The sequence below is a fragment of the Pieris rapae genome, chromosome 10 (genome assembly GCF_905147795.1).
Source record: "Pieris rapae chromosome 10, ilPieRapa1.1, whole genome shotgun sequence".
NCBI classification, from domain to species: domain Eukaryota; kingdom Metazoa; phylum Arthropoda; class Insecta; order Lepidoptera; family Pieridae; genus Pieris; species Pieris rapae.
In genome coordinates, this window is record NC_059518.1 from 6102277 (window position 1) to 6119256 (window position 16980).

A 16980-nucleotide genomic window follows, 5' to 3' on the forward strand; every position below is an offset into this window, starting at 1 on the left:
AAACGACACGGCGACATTAAGCCTCTTAAAAATATTTGGAGCAAGCAGTGGCGAAATTTCCCTTTGGAAACTGTGCGTAAATCCATATATTTAAAACAAATTACATACCAAACAAAACAGATTACATCTGTGGCCTGTATAAAATCCAAAGGTGTCCATTTCGAATAGAATATTTTTTTTTAGCTGAGACTTTAATAAATACATAGGTATAAATTTTAATAGTATTCCAGTACTTATGGCTGGACAAGGTAGTTTTGAATCGTCTCATATTAACTTGATCCTGCATAAGATTCACGACGAAACTAATTGTTTTAGGCAGTTAGTCACTAAATCTTTTTTAAAGATCTATGGAATATGGCTGATGAAGGATGGTCAAGGATTTTTTTTGTTATCATCTACTTAGATTTATATTTTAACTATCTATATTCTATGTATAAAAATGAATAGCTGTTCGTTTGAATCGCTAAAACTCGAGCATGGCTGGACGGCAAATTTTGACCCTGAAATATTCGTAATTACTTAATGGGGATTTTAAAGTTGAAGATTAAGAGCCATATTTGAAATGTTGTGTATAGTTATGCTATGTATTTTATGTCATCATCATTATTGTATGTACTAAAACTAATATACTTAATGTTTTAAGGCAATTTCAACAAACATATTTCTTGTGTTAAGCAGTATGCTATTAAAAGGAATCACGGTTAAATAAAGGTTGTCATCTCGAGTTAAGTTAGTTAATAATAAGAAGGTCAAACCAAATATTAGCAATCATCGTACATTTGTACCAATAAACTGTAAAACGCAATTATGAATAATAAATATGCCAATTAATTTTTCCTACATTCATGTATTGTAATACACATAACATTCTCGTTTCTGATAATGTTCAATACGTCGTCACTTATATTGAAGTGTCTTAGATCTAAGAACCCCTAAATAAGTTATTTTTTTGTTAGCGTTGCAACCCCTCTTCCCGTAATTTGATGTTAGTTATAATCTCCTGCTCTAAATGATTAAACCCATTTGACACCTAGCTTCTAACAGATTCCCATAACATACATTTAAAACATCACTCCAAAAACTGCCACCGAACTTAACTTTCGTATATTTTTACGTTTATTTAAACAAAGCTTAGAATATAAGAAAGGAAGATAGATTATATCGATACCTTATGTAAAGTTATTTAATAAAGATATACATTATATATATATATATATATATATATATATATAATTTCTTGCATATTATATTAGTCTACCAAGTTACACTAAGCTGAGCATATCAAAGTACTCGGTAGAGACAAAAATATAGATTAAAATAGGATACATTAAAGTCTCAACGGTGGCGCGAGATATAATGCCATTTAGCAACAGTACAGTTGTAGATCCACGAGCAACAGGTGAGTCTAAGATATGTTTGGCCTATTTTTATATTGGGTAGATTTTGAAATTTCTACCAGATATATATCTGGAAGAAATTATATATATATATATAACAGAATAATACTAGTAAACATGCTGATAAAAAATGCATAAATGTAGATTATGTATAGTAGGTACATTAATGATACCTACCTCTCGCTACATTCCCTTGCGTGACTGGCGTTCCGTTCACTTTGATACGTCTCCCGTCTGCAGTACATTTCAATAGCATATTTTCAATACGCACTCACGTGGTACCCATTCAAAGCTGAATTAAAACAATTGTTTATATTTTTATTTTTATCACACATTTACAACATAATCTGTGACACTAGACGATTGGTCGAATTAGACCACGACTGACGTCAAAGTCAATTTATAACCAAATCGACACAAAAACTAGCTTTAAAATATAGCTAAAAATGTTGTAACTTATTTACACAAAAATTGTATACTTTTTATTAACTAACACATAGTATTTGTATTGAACATCACAATATTGTCTAAATTTCACGATTTTAGGAGTTCATTTGATACAACACTCCTAATCAGTCAACAGATACAAACTGAGAATTTGAGAAAATATGAGAACTGCAATTTTCAAACACCATGGGTATCATAGACAATAATATACTCACAGATAATGACTGATTTGACACACTGACTAGCATAAATGTCAACATCAGAATAAAGACAAAGCACTGACATTTTGTTATAATGTTACCAGAATTTAAATATTGCCTTTTTCTCCTTTTTTAAAAATAATTTAGATATGTTGAATTTCACGAAATTAAAATACGGGTATAAATCAATGAAACTTTTCTTTAAATATGTAGTACTTTAAAACATAATAGGGTTTTCTTGATGACGTGTCGACCCCACCATTCATTGATGAAGTGACCGGTGCTATATGTTATTTGATACTTTCAACCTTTTTCCTAAATGTGGCAATGGATATAATATCACTATAGAACTTCTAATAAAGTATAAAATATAGCATCAAACTTCTAGCACAAAGCTCTACACACCTTTTTGCTAGAAGTTTGATATATATCAATTTCTTAATAATAATATAAATTTTTGGATCATCAAAAAATGTAAAAGGCAACAATTAGCTATCGTTGATTTTCAGGTTCAAGCATTGATTGATAGTCTCTGGTGTTTCCTTTTCAAGTGACTAGTATAATATTAGTAATATTTAATCTGTGATTGGCACGGTGGCGGCAAAGCGGCTGAACGCTATGTAATGTTTAATACGCCATTTTGATATTATCGCATATCCTTATTTTCCGATTGGCTTTTTGAAAATAAAAATATTTGGCTTTCCTGAACCATGGGAAAAGATAAAAAAGCGGAAACTGATGCATCAAGTGAAGAAGAATATGTAGTTGAAAAGGTGTTAAATAAGAAGATCGTTAAGGGCAAGGTTTGTACAGCGTTTTTGGTTGCCGCTTGGCTCTTGCCGGGTTTAAACAACATTCCCAAGAACCCAAACTTTTTTCTCGATTTAATAGCTTAAACAATGCATAAACTAAACAATAATGTAGATTAGTTTTTTATAACTTGTTTGTAATTACTAATCTATAAGCATTTACAGACCCAATATCTTTTGAAATGGAAGGGTTACAAAGAAGAAGAAAGCACTTGGGAGCCAGTAGAAAATTTAGACTGTGAAGAGCTGATTAAAGCTTTCGAAGATAGTCGAAAGGAAAAAGAGGCACAAGTAAGATTAGGCTAATATATATTATATTTTTTATTTAAGATTATTTAAATTTTTCTCTGCTTTAGGTGTCAAAGAATGAATTGCATGTGTTATTTAAATATATTTTTACCATGTAGAAAACGAAAAAAACAGATGAGCGCAGCAGGAAGCGAACACATGAGTCAAGTGAAGAAACAAGTAGTAAAGGACGAGGAACCAGCGTATCTTCAGTGGAAGAGTCCAAAGAGACAAAAAAAGATCGTGTTAAGGGACGTAGAACTAGTTTATCCTCAGTGGAAGACTCTAAAGAAATAAAAATAAAAAAAGATAAGAAAGATGAGAAGTCTGGATTTGACAGAGGTCTCAAAGCAGAAAAAATTATAGGTAGGTTACACATCTAAATTGCTGGGCAAATACACATCTCAATTAAAAAAAAATATTTAGTGCTTTTGTTATTATATTTATTTTAGTGGTCAAATTATAAATATATTTATATTTTTTGTATTAAAGATCTAAGTTATCTTCACAAAATGATGAGAAAGACCTTTATCATTACATGCACATCATTCTTTATGTTCTTTCTCTTATTTGGAAATTAACAAATATGCCACTACTTACCTTACTTTTGTATTTTTTTTCAATAAGGCTTAACATTAGAAGTAAGTACTTAGTCTTTCTATATTACAGGATTATATAAGGGACACAATAGCATGTACCTATGTCACAAACACTACTGCCTACATCTCTAGTTTAAGATATGTATATTAGAAAATAAAAAATACACTGCATACTCTTCATAACAACAGTGAACGACTGCATTTTTTGGTGTTATAGGGATTTGTTGTTAAATTAAGTAAAATAAATCAGAATTAGAAAAAGAAACGTTTTTTCAGATTAGTCTCAGTAGTTATCTACATGAAAAATAATCTTATTTAAATTGGTCTGTTAATTTGGTCTGACGTCATTTGCTGCATCAGTATTGTAAATTTTCACTAAATTTATATATTGCAATATTGCATCCTGATAATATAGAATAAAAAAAGCATTTTTCCAATAATAAAGCTGCAAATTGAGCTTCTGTTGTGCTCTGTGGAGGCTCAAGATGATTTGTCTCATCTACATCTTGTTCTCGATCCTCAGTGTTTCCAAAAATTCAATGACATACTAATCAGCAGGAGTCATGGATTTGCTATATGATAACATATAGATAATACATCTTCAACGAATCCTACTCATTGTTATCGTTCTTGATAGTGGGTGTAATTCTATGTTGAGTGCATCAAAAATAAAATCGAAAGATGTTACATGAAATTTACACTGTATTTATTTAATGATGTATGTAAATAAGAAAATGTTATTGTTTTATGTAGTCAGTAATTTAAAAAGTAGATAACGAATAATATAGTATTTGATTTTGATAGTTGTCTTTTGGTATATGGTAATTGTTTACTAATCAGGTGCATCTGATGCAACTGGTGAACTGATGTTTCTGGTGAAATGGGCTGATTCTGATGAGGCTGAACTAGTTCCTGCTAAGGTTGCCAACATCAAGTGTCCACAGCAGGTATGAGATATTCATTAAATACATAACAGTATTCTGTAGTGATGGTATTTACCAGTAAAAAAAATGGCCTCTGATATATTTTAAATCAAAGTATACTTGAGTATGATTGTTTAGACTCCTGAGTGTTGTGTACAAAGTTTGTAAGTATATATATATATACTGACAGGCTCATAAACTGCATCAAACTTCAGGATTGAAATAATTTTTTTTAAGTATGCAAACTTTTTAGATTAAATTATTTAAATATGGAGAAACTGGCCCTTAATCTTTAAAAAAAGCAATATTTCAAAATAGCACTGCAGTTAAACAAATTAATATATTTGGGAAAAGAAAATATACTTATAGTAGTATCAGATTTGCGTGTTTTTTAAAATTGATTATTATTGTTATTTTATTCTTTTGACAATTCAGTTCTTGTTACCAGCAGAATTGTTGGGTTAGGTTAGGTTAGCTTTTTAAGTCATACAGAGTTTCTGATCCATAATATGGATACTTCGACCGAACAAGCTGTTAAAATTGTAGCATTGGTGCGGGAGGGCTTGGATCAACTAAAGATTGGTAAATATTTAAATTAGTCTACGGTTTCTGGAGAAGGTTTGTGGAGACAGGTTCTTACAAAAGGAGACGTGGTACAGGCAGAACTCGAGCAACCACCGGTCGTGATGACCGATTTATTGTTACAACCTCCCTGAAAAATCAATAAGAAGAAGGGTAAATGAAGCGGATATCACCCCTTTTAGACCAGCAAACAGTCCAAAGTTGTCTGTTGCTCACAGACAAGCTCGCTTAAGATTTGCGCGTGATCACCGAAATTGGACAAATGAGCAATGGGCCTCCGTATTGTTCAAAGACGAGTGTAGGACATGTTTATATGGTGCAGATGGTCGCAGAAGAAGTCTATCGTCGACGTGGGGAGCAATATGCTCAAAGTTGCATTGAGGAGAGTGTTCCTTTTGGAGGCGGTTCGTGCATGGTCTGGGGTGGCATATCGATGAACGGGCGAACAGAACTTGTGTTTCTAGACATGGTCCGTCAAAACGGTAGTAGAGGGGGTTTGACTGCACATCGCTGCATAACAGAAATCTAAGATCACGTAGTGCCTTACATGGGATTTATCGGCGAAATTTTTACTTTAATGCAGGATAATGCCCAATAATACCGCACATAAAAAGCCGCACGTATTACAATAGCTGTATATGCGAGAAATCCTGTGCCTACGATAGTGGCACAAGTAAGAACAGCACTTTTAGAATGATGGGACAATATTCCGCAAGCTGTTTTAATAACCATAATCAAATCTATACTATAAATATATCTCTACCTTATTAAAACATAAAAAAACCCTTGCTTGTGTCTATTGTTAAAACCAATTTTTTAAATCTCATTAAATTTCTGTTTTTCTTCAAAAAAGTTTAAGGTACACAAAGATACCTTTCCAGTACACAAACTTAAGGATATGACCCTACGCTGTTTTAAAGTTAACGAACCAATCTAGAAATCTCAATTTAAATCTTTGTAAAAGTTTGCATACTTGGTTAAAATTTTTATTTCAAAGTCGTTTTTTACTTTGATGCAGTTTATGAGTCTGACAGTGTTTATATGTTTGTCTACAAAATTCTCAGACACAAGGTGATCAGATTTGATTGCCATTAAGTAGATCAAGATTGGATTAGTAGTTTTTGATAAACACAATTTTGGAAGACTGATGGCAGGAGGTAGTGTTATGAATAACCTTTGTTAGGAAATTGTGTACTTAAAACTAAAATATAAAGTTTTTATTTTTGACTAGTATTTGCAGAGATTGGTGTATTGAACCACCTATTCACCTTATAAAAACCCAGTTTTTACTGACTTAATTCTTGTTGATATACAGATGTTTTATTTTTTCAGGTTATTGCATTTTATGAGGAGCGATTGACTTGGCATAATCCATCAGAGTCTGAATGACTGACAGCGCATGCCTGCTAGACTCTTCAAACTTTGACCACACAGTGAAGTGACGTAGTGTGAATGTGAGGTGATATTGTCCATTGTGTATTATAGTCTCTTGTCCAAAGTGACTATCATTATAGATTTTTATTCAGCTACTTCTAAGTTTTAATATTCTTCACCCATACTAGTTACTATCAAGTAAATATGTAGTTATTTAATTTGTGACTTAATTTAGTTTTGACCACTGACACTTATCCCTGTACATTGTACAAGTCTAATTAAATAAAGGCTATTTACATTTTTCTTTCAATGGAACCACAACTAAATGGTTTTTTTACAAAAACTACAAAACTTTTTGAGCATTTCTTTGTAGGAGATTACGAAGAAAATGTTGGTGCAAAATATTACTTTGATATCTGATATGTAGCTAAAACTGTGATAACAGAATTTATAGTAAATTATAATCTCAAGGCATCTTTTCATAAATTAAAGTTTCCAAGTTGTTGTTTTTGTAAAAAAATATTACTTTAGTGGTTTTTGTAACATAACATAAAAATGCTGTTTTTTATAAAAAGATCATCATTATTATTATTATTCCTAGTCTAAACAATGTTGTTTTATTCATCTGTACTCCATAGTTTGCAGTTTCTTATTTAACTTCACTTACTGCTATAATTTTGATCATAGAAAGTCATTTGTGCAACCTTGTTTGTGTAGAGTGGTAGTTAAGTGTAGTAATCTCCAGGAAAATTGTCCTTTACATGTATACTGTCTTTCTTTATACATTTCTACAGTTTGACAGTCTCATTCTGATGATTGCGACAGTACTTATAATAACTAGCTTTCTTTAATTTGTCAATCAGTGAAATATCATTATCATTAGAAGATATTGTCCAAATTAGAAAATCGATTTAAATAACAGTCCTAACATATTAACTAACCCGTGAAAAAATAAATAAACGATCAATGAATGGCATGAAATGCTGATTATCCCTGCTTGTTTCAACCTGCAGCAGCTGCAATGCTTTTCCCATTAGCCTCAAGGTAAGTATTCATACATGCTTGATTTGGACTTAAGTGATGTATTCTAATATATAGTATATAGTATAATGTTTATTGCTGTACAAAACACATCTTCTGCCGAAAGATTTATCTTGAGCAAGACCTTCTCAGTAGTCGTGCTTACTCATGATTTTTCTTGTATTTACATCCTTTTTCGTCTTGCGTATTAATTTCAAAATCAGTTTTGAGTCCATACGCAACATCTTTGACAAACTTGAATGAACGACTTCTTTTTTACAAAAACTGCCTAACTGCGTTCACATACTTACGTTGTGTTTACATACAAAATAACTCATATTTTGTAGAGTTTTTGTACATTAAAGTAGTCGATTTTTCTTGTTAGATTGGTGTTGATAATCGGATTAATAGCGATAATGAATTCTTTTATGAAAAGACGTTTGTGACACATACTTAAAAGTACATGTTTTTGAAAAACCATTTATGATTTAATAATATTTTTAGTTGGTTATTAATATATGTTCATAACCATCTATCTAGCGAGGTTGAATCTTAATTCCAGACATTTGTGTTGAATACTGTAACTGTATATCATTGCACTTGCTACTTGTAGACATAAACTTTCTTCTAATTTCTTTAGATTTTAGGATTTAAATTTTGAACAAAATTTTGACATGTAATATCTATTTTATCTGTCTATAATTAAGGATTTACATAAGTAAAAGATTGTATAAATACATGAATAAATACGAATTATATTTTTTATTCAAAAAGTTGGTTAAATAAAAAATTTGAACGTAATAACACTAATGTCAAGAGTATGTTCATTGCAATTTGTTTCATATTGCCGGTTTACAGTTGTATTTGACGTAAAGTTATTAAAAACCGCGTCACCTTAAATAAGTTTCTGTAATAGACACAAGTCTAAATTAAGTCAAATATAATAAAATAATAAATATTAGCAAAGTTCTTTTATTTCAAGAAACATTTACACAAAAAATTAAATGACTCTTAGGATAATCCTATTTGTCAAAACGTGTGGGTACACACTTAAGTTAATCAAACTTCTATGGGTCTATCTATATATCAGAGACCGTGGCTCAAGTCAATAAGTGAGATAAACAATTGTTCTAAAGATCAAATTAATTAAACATTAATTTTATTTTTGGTTGAATGGTTGTCTGTGTGGCTTTGTCTTTCGAAAGCATGTGTAAATAAGTATTAAAGAATTATATTTAGATACAATAGAGTGAAAATTACGAATAATTTTTAACTGTTAATAACATTCAATAAATGCAAGTATGTAAATGATTACAAATAATTTTGATTGCATATAATACATAAATGAATAAAAGTGAAATCTTAAATACAAATAGCACTTACATAAGTAGAATAGAGACCTGCCTAATTGCCGTGCCCTAAAGAGTATTATCATTTAACAAAGAGAGATTCATGAGAACACTTGGACTATTAAATGTAATGTGTGGATTATATTCGAACAATGTTTCAAGTTTTTTATATAAAAATCTGTCGTGAATGTTATAGCGATTATTCGAATCATTCATACTAAAGTCACAATTAATGTTATGACTGCAATATTATTTACTCAAATGTAAAATTTAATTCCCAGAAAAAATTTAAGATGAAGAGATAAATACCATAAGAATATTGAAATCTCACATTCCCTCTCAATTTCCTTAATACGATCCTTACATCACAGTTTTCTATATAAACGAGTACTTAAGTCGTACGAGTCAGTCTTCCGCGTGTTACTGCTTCATTTCACAAAATGTGTCTTAATACTTATATTCGGATTTGCTTACACCATTGCTGAAAATAATAGAATGAATTAGTATCTGGTTAATATTGTTGACTGAAAATGTCGGTCAGATATTTACATTTATATATTTGACAAGACAAGTTATTTTTATTTCTGTTAAGCATTGGGTATAAAAATTAAACTGTTACATTCATATTTTTAAGAACGCGCCACGCTTCTAGACAAGATGGCGTCCTTGTGAAACATCTTGTGATTTGTCACAAATAACACAAATATACAATATATTTCGATCTAAAACGAAAACGATTTCTCCAACGAAACTAAAATTCAACATCCTTGTCATTGACGATCCGACAAACCTCAAGGACACAATATATATTAAATAAATTATATACAAGTCAACTCTAAAACATTTTTAAAGACATGTTTTATACATATTATTATACTATTTAACTTTGTATACTGTCAAATACCACAGTTTATATTTAGCTAACATAGATCGACAAAGTGATATAACGACGAAATCTATTTAAAGCAATGATTAAGAAAACATACAAAAAAACCTACTTTGGTAGAAAGGTTATTTTTTTTATCATATCTTTTTATCAGTCTAAAAGATTCTTACGTGAGATGTGCGACATGTGAAGGCGAGGGTGGGGCACGTACAAGTGGCGCAAGTCTCTCCGAAAAACGCTGTAGATTCCGCTCTAGCTCCCGTTGGTATTCCCGCTGTTCACTGCTTATCAGGTTCTTGTTCTTACGCACCGCGTCTTGGCATCTAAATATTGAGGTTTTTCGGTAAAATCAGTTAAATTAAAAACATTTTTTTAATCAATAAATTCTTTGTTAAATTTGCAATGGCAAGGATAATTGGAATTTGACAATGATATAAAAAAATATTTAAAAATACAACTTACTTTTTAGAAAAGTCCTTGAACGCGAGTCTCAGTTTGTTAGTTAGTCTGGTTGGAGGCTGTGTGCCATCTGCCACAGGCGCAAGGAACACCTGAAATAGTTAAACTAGGTTTTGAGATTTGATTACAATACGCACGAAATATGTTCTTTCAAATAGTTTTCTATACAATCCATTGTAATCTAACCTATGCATTTCACTAATAGATACTATTTAAATACAAGCATACATAATAATAGGCAATATCTGTAAAATATCATTATATTTATTCATCTGTAAACGGCCCTAGGTTGTATCTCATTTAAATTTTACTTGACGTTTTCTCAGTGGTGCTAACTTTTCTAGTAATAAACGCACATAATTTATATTAATCCTAACAAACAAACTAAACCAAATAGAAACTGAAATATGAAAAAGCTACTCCAAGATACTTTTGTACTACTAAAATGTATTTAAAGCACATGTTAAATTACATCTCAAACTGAGGGTAAAACAAAAATTTTAGGGTTTTTTCCCAATATTAAGGGGTACACTAAGTTGGTCATAGTGGGAACATTCTGAAGTTACCATCACTGCCTTTTCTACTATATAGATGAATTCATGCAAATTACCTGTGCAAGTTCTAAAGGTCCCTGGTTGACCGTAGTGCCGATGCAACCTTGCACGACCATTTGCAGCATCTTCGCATCTGCCGGCTCTTGACATGTTGCTGCTGATAATTCGTTTATCTGCACAATAATAACATTTGTACTGATATATTTGTTTAATTTATATTAACCTGATCTTAAGGGGCCGTTTAAGTATTACGTAAGCAGATTAACTGCAATCAATCAATTATCCCATTCTCTTGTCAGCAAAATCAAAAAAGAGTAGCGGAGATTATTGCCAGTTCTTCTTTTCCGTTCTACGCCCTTGATTTGAGAATGGCAGTAAATGTAAAATTTAAGCATTTAAATTTAAATAAGTATATTTATTATTTAACATTCATAATATAAGAGTAAGCAAAGCTCTCAAAAATAATAGTAAATAAACGAATTATTTTTTGTACAAATCCTCGAAAATGCATTTTCAGGCATAGACAATGTGTGGGCAATATGTGTAAAAAAGAGATTCCCCCTCCCCCATAGTGAGAGTGTAGAACGGCTCCTTTCGAATCCTTACAAAAAATACTCGGTTACTACGAAAGTTTATGTAAAATGTTTAAAATAGGGTTTTCAAGTATAAAAAATAGCAACACTGGGCGAACAAAGTTAACAATCAGATACTTAATTTGATAGTTTTTATTAATAATTTATTTGTCCACCTAAAGGGACAATTATAGTTCCTTACAATCAGGTAAGTTAACTTTTCTATATTATATTTAGTCATAGATACATTTTTAAACATATTATATATCCACCATTACCATTGTACCGAACCCTCTACTATTGTGACTCTGCGCAAATGCACTTATTGCTACTAATTAACCGTGAAAAAAGGATTATCCTACTATTAAACAAATAATAAAAAAAATAATAAATAATACCTTCTTTTGTATATCTTCAATCGCAACTTCTATCGGCGACAGAATCATTTGACTCCTCTGAACAACCTAAAAACAGGACGTCCAAATATTTAAAAGGAAAAACGTAATATATTTTTTTTACATAGGGGTCCTAATATCCTATAACGCACTCGTCAAGCAGACCTGTGGCCGAGAAGTTAGGCACCAGGTGAGTGTCAAATCTACCTTTTCCTAAAAAGGAAAAAATTGAACTGTGGGCGAGTCGGAGCCTGGTGGCCGGCGAAACCCGCGTCAACAAAAGGTGACGCAAAAGTGCTATTCATCTTACTGACATATTTGACAATTGTATGTCAGAATTTTTCCAGCTGTGATCTTTGCTCGAGCAACATATCAGAAATGGATGTTGTTGACATCCAAGAGTCAAAGTAGGCTAAGAATCTTATCCATAATGCTACCTACGGCTCTGTTGTACCTTCTATATGGGCACTTAACTATTGCTTTGTTCAATGTATGACCCAAAATCGACAAGGAAAGGCGTCACTTCGAAATTTAGACAGGTTTTCTGTTTATTATTATTATTGAAAACATTAAATAGAACAGGAATTTTTGAGTTAGCTAAAAATTTATATCGGCAACGCAGAAAGTATACAAAGGTAGGTATTTAAAATGACGTTTACAAGTTTAGACCTAAAATTTAAGTAATCAGAAAATAACTGATCCGGTTTTTATAACCGGAAAACTGTTAAAAACTTTTTTTACCTGTATCCGTGTCTTGAGGTATGGGAAATGATGCGCTGTAGTAAGTATGGTCTTTCGTTTGCACTGCTCCTCCAATGACCCGTGTGCGCGTCCGTCCGCCGTAAATGGTGTCGCGTACATGAAGCGCTCTGGAGTAATAACATTAAAAAATTCATTCAAACAACTTATATACATACAAAACATTTATTCAATGGGGCTGAATATGTATTTTTCGACATTTGTCTGTTATTTGTGAATGCGACACACTTCAATCAGATGTTTGGTACGGTTTTCAATCGGTTTACGAGTAAAGTTTATTGTAAATTTACTGAAATATGACGTTTCTGCGGGCGGAAGCTGGTAAATTATGAAAAGAGAATGCGGTAAAGTTTAGTAAATTTTTACTCTTGTTGAAAGAGATTCCCTAAGCTTTTGTCAAATTATTAATTACAGAAAGAAGATCAAACTTAAAAATTAAATTCGTCTGATGGAAATAATAATGGTAAGATGGAGCACAAAACACATTAAGACATAACAGTGCTAAAATTATGAGGCAACGCCTTATGTTTGCATCAATCTCATGTCTCTTTTCAGCGCAGCATAAACAGAATATAACAGTAAGAGACACACATACAATTAATTTTATAAAATATATGTAAAATATTTATTTTAAAAAAATCTCACACTTAGTTTTAAGAAATGAAATGCAATAACTTGCATACCTTATTTAATGTATGCAAGTGCAAAGCTACTAAAGATAAACAATAATTGAGACACAAAGCATGCAACAAATCAAAGCAATTCATACAAATGTAGACAATGATAAGGACTCTGAATCACGATAATTTCAGTTAGTAGAAAGTATATGTGGACAGGTAATGCTTATAGATATATTTAACACTTACTTATATTATAGTTCCTTTCGTAATGCGTTATTCTGGTTCTTAATTCGTGAGGCTCAAAGTACGGTTCGACATATGTTATCTGAAATATTTGTTATATAGAGACAATTTACGTCGACTGATATAAGTTAAAAAACTTATAAATCCTGGATTATTTATAATACTTGCCTGTATGTAAGCTTTCTCCGGTTGAAGTGTGTTGACATCTACGAAATTAGAGTCCTTTATGATCACCACGTTGTCAGGACCAAATCTTTGACCATAGAAATTCTGTAATAAAAATTTAAAAAAAATGTTTTTTTTATACAGTTTTATTATAAGAGTTAGGGTCTAGGTGCGGAAAATGATTGACCAACCTTTTTTAAAACATAAACAACATAAACTATAAATTAAAAACTACTTCTACATGCATTTGTCGCGCTCATAAACAAGTCTGCTATGGTTACATTAATACAAACCACAGCGGTTTTCTAATGTAACATTTTGTAATATACTATATTATTTTGTAAACAACTTCAAAAAAAAAAAAATATAATGTTATGAATTCAAAAAATGTTTCCACTATTACGGTTCGTCAATCGAGATTGCGAGCATACATTTATTTTTTATAGAACAGGGGCGATGCTTGCCCATGGACGGTCACACTGCCAGAAGGTTCGCAATAGACTTACCGGGCCTTTTTAAAATTAATTTGTTGGTTGATAATACGTCAAATCGGCCCCGAAATACTTCAATAGACTGCTGGTTCTATATTATGGTGGTACGCGGCAAACAGTGGATTAAGAAACAAAAAAGTTGTGGAACGAAGGACGTCTACGTTCAATCCCGCTTAATAAGTTCTAATTAAAAAGGTCCCTTCATCATTACAGTTAATAAGTTATGTCTTATACAAAATATAAACAAAACTAACTGTTATCTAACGCTATATTATTAAACTTTTCGGTTAGTTATTAGGTATAATAGAATTACTTTATTTGTCATTGTCACTTACTTTGCATTATGACACTCGGAATGTCAAGTTATAAATTCTCGTTATATCTCAATAATTTATGATTTTATATGTTACTTTAACTAACCTCAAGTCGGCTAAATATCTCCGGTAGTTTAGTTAGGGCATGTTCCTTGTAAATGAATTCCTCTCCACTCAAGTCCCCAAAGCGCGCTCCATAGAACGACACCCGGAAATACGTCCCAAACACGCGTTTGCCATGAAGCTGCTCTATACGACTAAAGGCCTCGCTCAGTTTGCTAAAACATCAACCACAGAGTACATTTAATCTGTTAGTATAAATCATAGACAAAATTAAACGGAGTAAAAGTAGCGACTTTTCGTATTTTTCGTAAGTAATAAATTAATTATTTACCATGACAGTGGTACATACAGATGAATAGAACATGCATGTTTTTTTTACAATTTAAAATACGAGTATTATCTTAAATTACTTGATAAATTTGAAGATTTTTTCCCCTATTAAAAACTGACCTGTGTATATTTGCAAGTTTTTTATAATCCCTGTTCTCCTCTGCAATTGGTATCAATACTTTGTACACCTCATTAACCGTCTCATACATGCCGGCTGTCATCAACTCACCGGCTGCATGCTCCAGTAAAGCCTACAAAAAATATAATACTAATATTTCAGCATCTAAAAATCCTTATTATAAAACTAAATTTTTAATCCAAATTAAGTTTAATTAGACAAACGTATGACAGGACTGTACAAAGTAAGATCTGTCAAAGAAATGATTTTTTAAATTGTTATAGGTGCAGTGCATATCGCTTTCATCTCTTTCACTCAAATTGTTTTTACTCTATGATAAAAAGAGACAGATACAGAGTACTGACGTATATGATGGGACTAGACTAAATTTAAACTAATTCCTATGGAAGTCGACAATATCAATTTAAATGATTTTTTAAAAAGCTTGCAAAAACAGAAACCTGCAATTCCTGACAAGTCAAGTGATGATGCGGCAGATGTACGTCAGGGCAACTCTCGTCTAGAGCATTGTGTGTGACTTTCTCTAAAAGGGCGGCGCCACGCCCACTCGCGCGTAGATGTTCCGCTACTAGGGCCGCTCCATGCACGAGACACATACCAGCTTCTAAGTGGTTTGAACGCTGAAAAGCAAGTATCGTTTGAGGCCGAGACATAATAAGGTCAAGAGAGATGAGTGAAAAGCATGAACAAATCGTGATAACTGTATAATGATATTAAATATATTCTGTTTTCTTATTTATATATTTCTAAGTATCGCAAGTGATAACTATTTCAAGCGTTCTATTTAGGATATATTTTATTTTAATTAAACGAAGTATTTAGGAATCTTTTTTTCAGTCTGTACATAGTTCTTCTCAGAACTATTAGGTCGAAAATATATTTTTAATCGATCGCTACAACGAGACGGCTCAAATTTCTGCTATAAAGTTAATTACGGTTTAAATTCACGTAGACAAATTACAGGTTTGTTGCCATGGTAACAAACATTATGTTTAAAATAATAAAAAGTCTCATCAACTTTACCTCCATATGCTTCTGCGCCATGTTATTAAGCCAGGTGAGACGCAAATCTGGGCTGTGCTGGTATCCCCTTGCGATCCGGTACATGAGGTCCAATAACATTTCAGGATCCTCCTGGAATTCCTTCATTTTCACCGTGTCGCTTAAGATCATGTGCAGATTGAATACCAGATCTTTCACCTGTAAAACAATATATGAAAAATGAAGTAAATTGTGTTATAAAACAAACATCTCTATACGTCTGAAATAAATTTTATTATTGTTTTAATATCATATTCAATTCAAACCAGAGAGGGACGTTTGTGGCTTGGTAAGGTTGATGTTTGGTAGATGTTTGCAAGTAGTTTGGTGTACCTTTAGGTAGTTTATTCGATATATAGTTATATATACATATATTATATTAATATATATAGATCTACAAATTATAATAAATATTCGTTCTATTAGATAGTCTTTATCTTTAATATAGGTAAATTAAATAAAGCATCCAGTTTTGAACTAATTTGCCTTTGATGTTATTAAATTATAATGAAAATGGCAGCTGATTGCTCCGACATAAATAAATAAATGTTTATGAATAATTAAAGCAGTATATAGACCGAACTTTTAATTTGCCTAGTGTATGCAAATGCTAAACTTCAGTTCTTGCTGAGTAAAATAAATTTAATTTGTAGCTTAGGAAAATGTTTAAGGTTCTATTCACTCACATATCTCGTAAAACAAGTCTTAGGTCATATATTTCAATTCGTATCTCAAGTCGACAAAGTTTTACAATAGTAAAGTTTTAATAATATTTTCAAAATAGATAGTATACGTTTTAATTGACGTACTAGGCTACGGGTCTAAGGTCCATACTCTAATTATTATCTCAAGTCAATATCTCCACTTGAGCGCTGTCAAATGAGGTAAACTTCATAGCAAAAAATAGTTTGACTGCCGTTGAGGCTAACTAAAAGTTTTGGTTGACGTACCACGTCGTACA

At 31.6% G+C, this 16980-nt stretch overlaps 3 protein-coding genes across 6 annotated transcripts in view; 1 reads left to right on the forward strand and 2 right to left on the reverse strand.

The window, feature by feature from the left end:
- LOC111004466 (nuclear factor of activated T-cells 5) overlaps positions 1 to 2016 on the reverse strand; it is a 65327-nt gene extending 63311 nt beyond the window's left edge. For 3 of the 4 annotated variants that reach the window (XM_045629757.1, XM_045629755.1, XM_022275504.2), the window contains exon 1: positions 1575 to 2016. In XM_045629757.1, the coding sequence (XP_045485713.1) occupies positions 1575 to 1653 (79 nt within the window). In that variant the 5' untranslated portion in view covers positions 1654 to 2016. The remainder of the gene's footprint in view (positions 1 to 1574) is intronic. The other variant, XM_045629758.1, reaches the window with a different exon arrangement.
- A 611-nt stretch (positions 2017 to 2627) lies between these two features.
- Positions 2628 to 6774, forward strand: LOC110991310 (chromobox protein homolog 1-like). Its single transcript, XM_022256634.2, has 5 exons — positions 2628 to 2847; positions 3019 to 3144; positions 3261 to 3507; positions 4581 to 4687; positions 6578 to 6774. Exons 1-5 carry the CDS (start codon positions 2755 to 2757, stop codon positions 6632 to 6634), a joined length of 630 nt encoding a protein of 209 aa, XP_022112326.2. The 5' UTR covers positions 2628 to 2754; the 3' UTR covers positions 6635 to 6774.
- A 1600-nt stretch (positions 6775 to 8374) lies between these two features.
- The window catches only part of LOC110991309 (dedicator of cytokinesis protein 7), a 28564-nt gene continuing 19958 nt past the window's right edge, over positions 8375 to 16980 (reverse strand). Inside the window, exons 30-41 of the mRNA XM_022256632.2 lie at positions 16002 to 16178; positions 15419 to 15598; positions 14960 to 15090; positions 14553 to 14724; positions 13645 to 13746; positions 13480 to 13558; positions 12596 to 12723; positions 11858 to 11923; positions 10944 to 11060; positions 10337 to 10425; positions 10045 to 10197; positions 8375 to 9469 (exon numbers count right to left, since the gene is read on the reverse strand). Of these exons, the coding sequence (XP_022112324.2) occupies positions 9436 to 9469; positions 10045 to 10197; positions 10337 to 10425; positions 10944 to 11060; positions 11858 to 11923; positions 12596 to 12723; positions 13480 to 13558; positions 13645 to 13746; positions 14553 to 14724; positions 14960 to 15090; positions 15419 to 15598; positions 16002 to 16178 (1428 nt within the window). The 3' untranslated portion in view covers positions 8375 to 9435. The remainder of the gene's footprint in view (positions 9470 to 10044; positions 10198 to 10336; positions 10426 to 10943; positions 11061 to 11857; positions 11924 to 12595; positions 12724 to 13479; positions 13559 to 13644; positions 13747 to 14552; positions 14725 to 14959; positions 15091 to 15418; positions 15599 to 16001; positions 16179 to 16980) is intronic.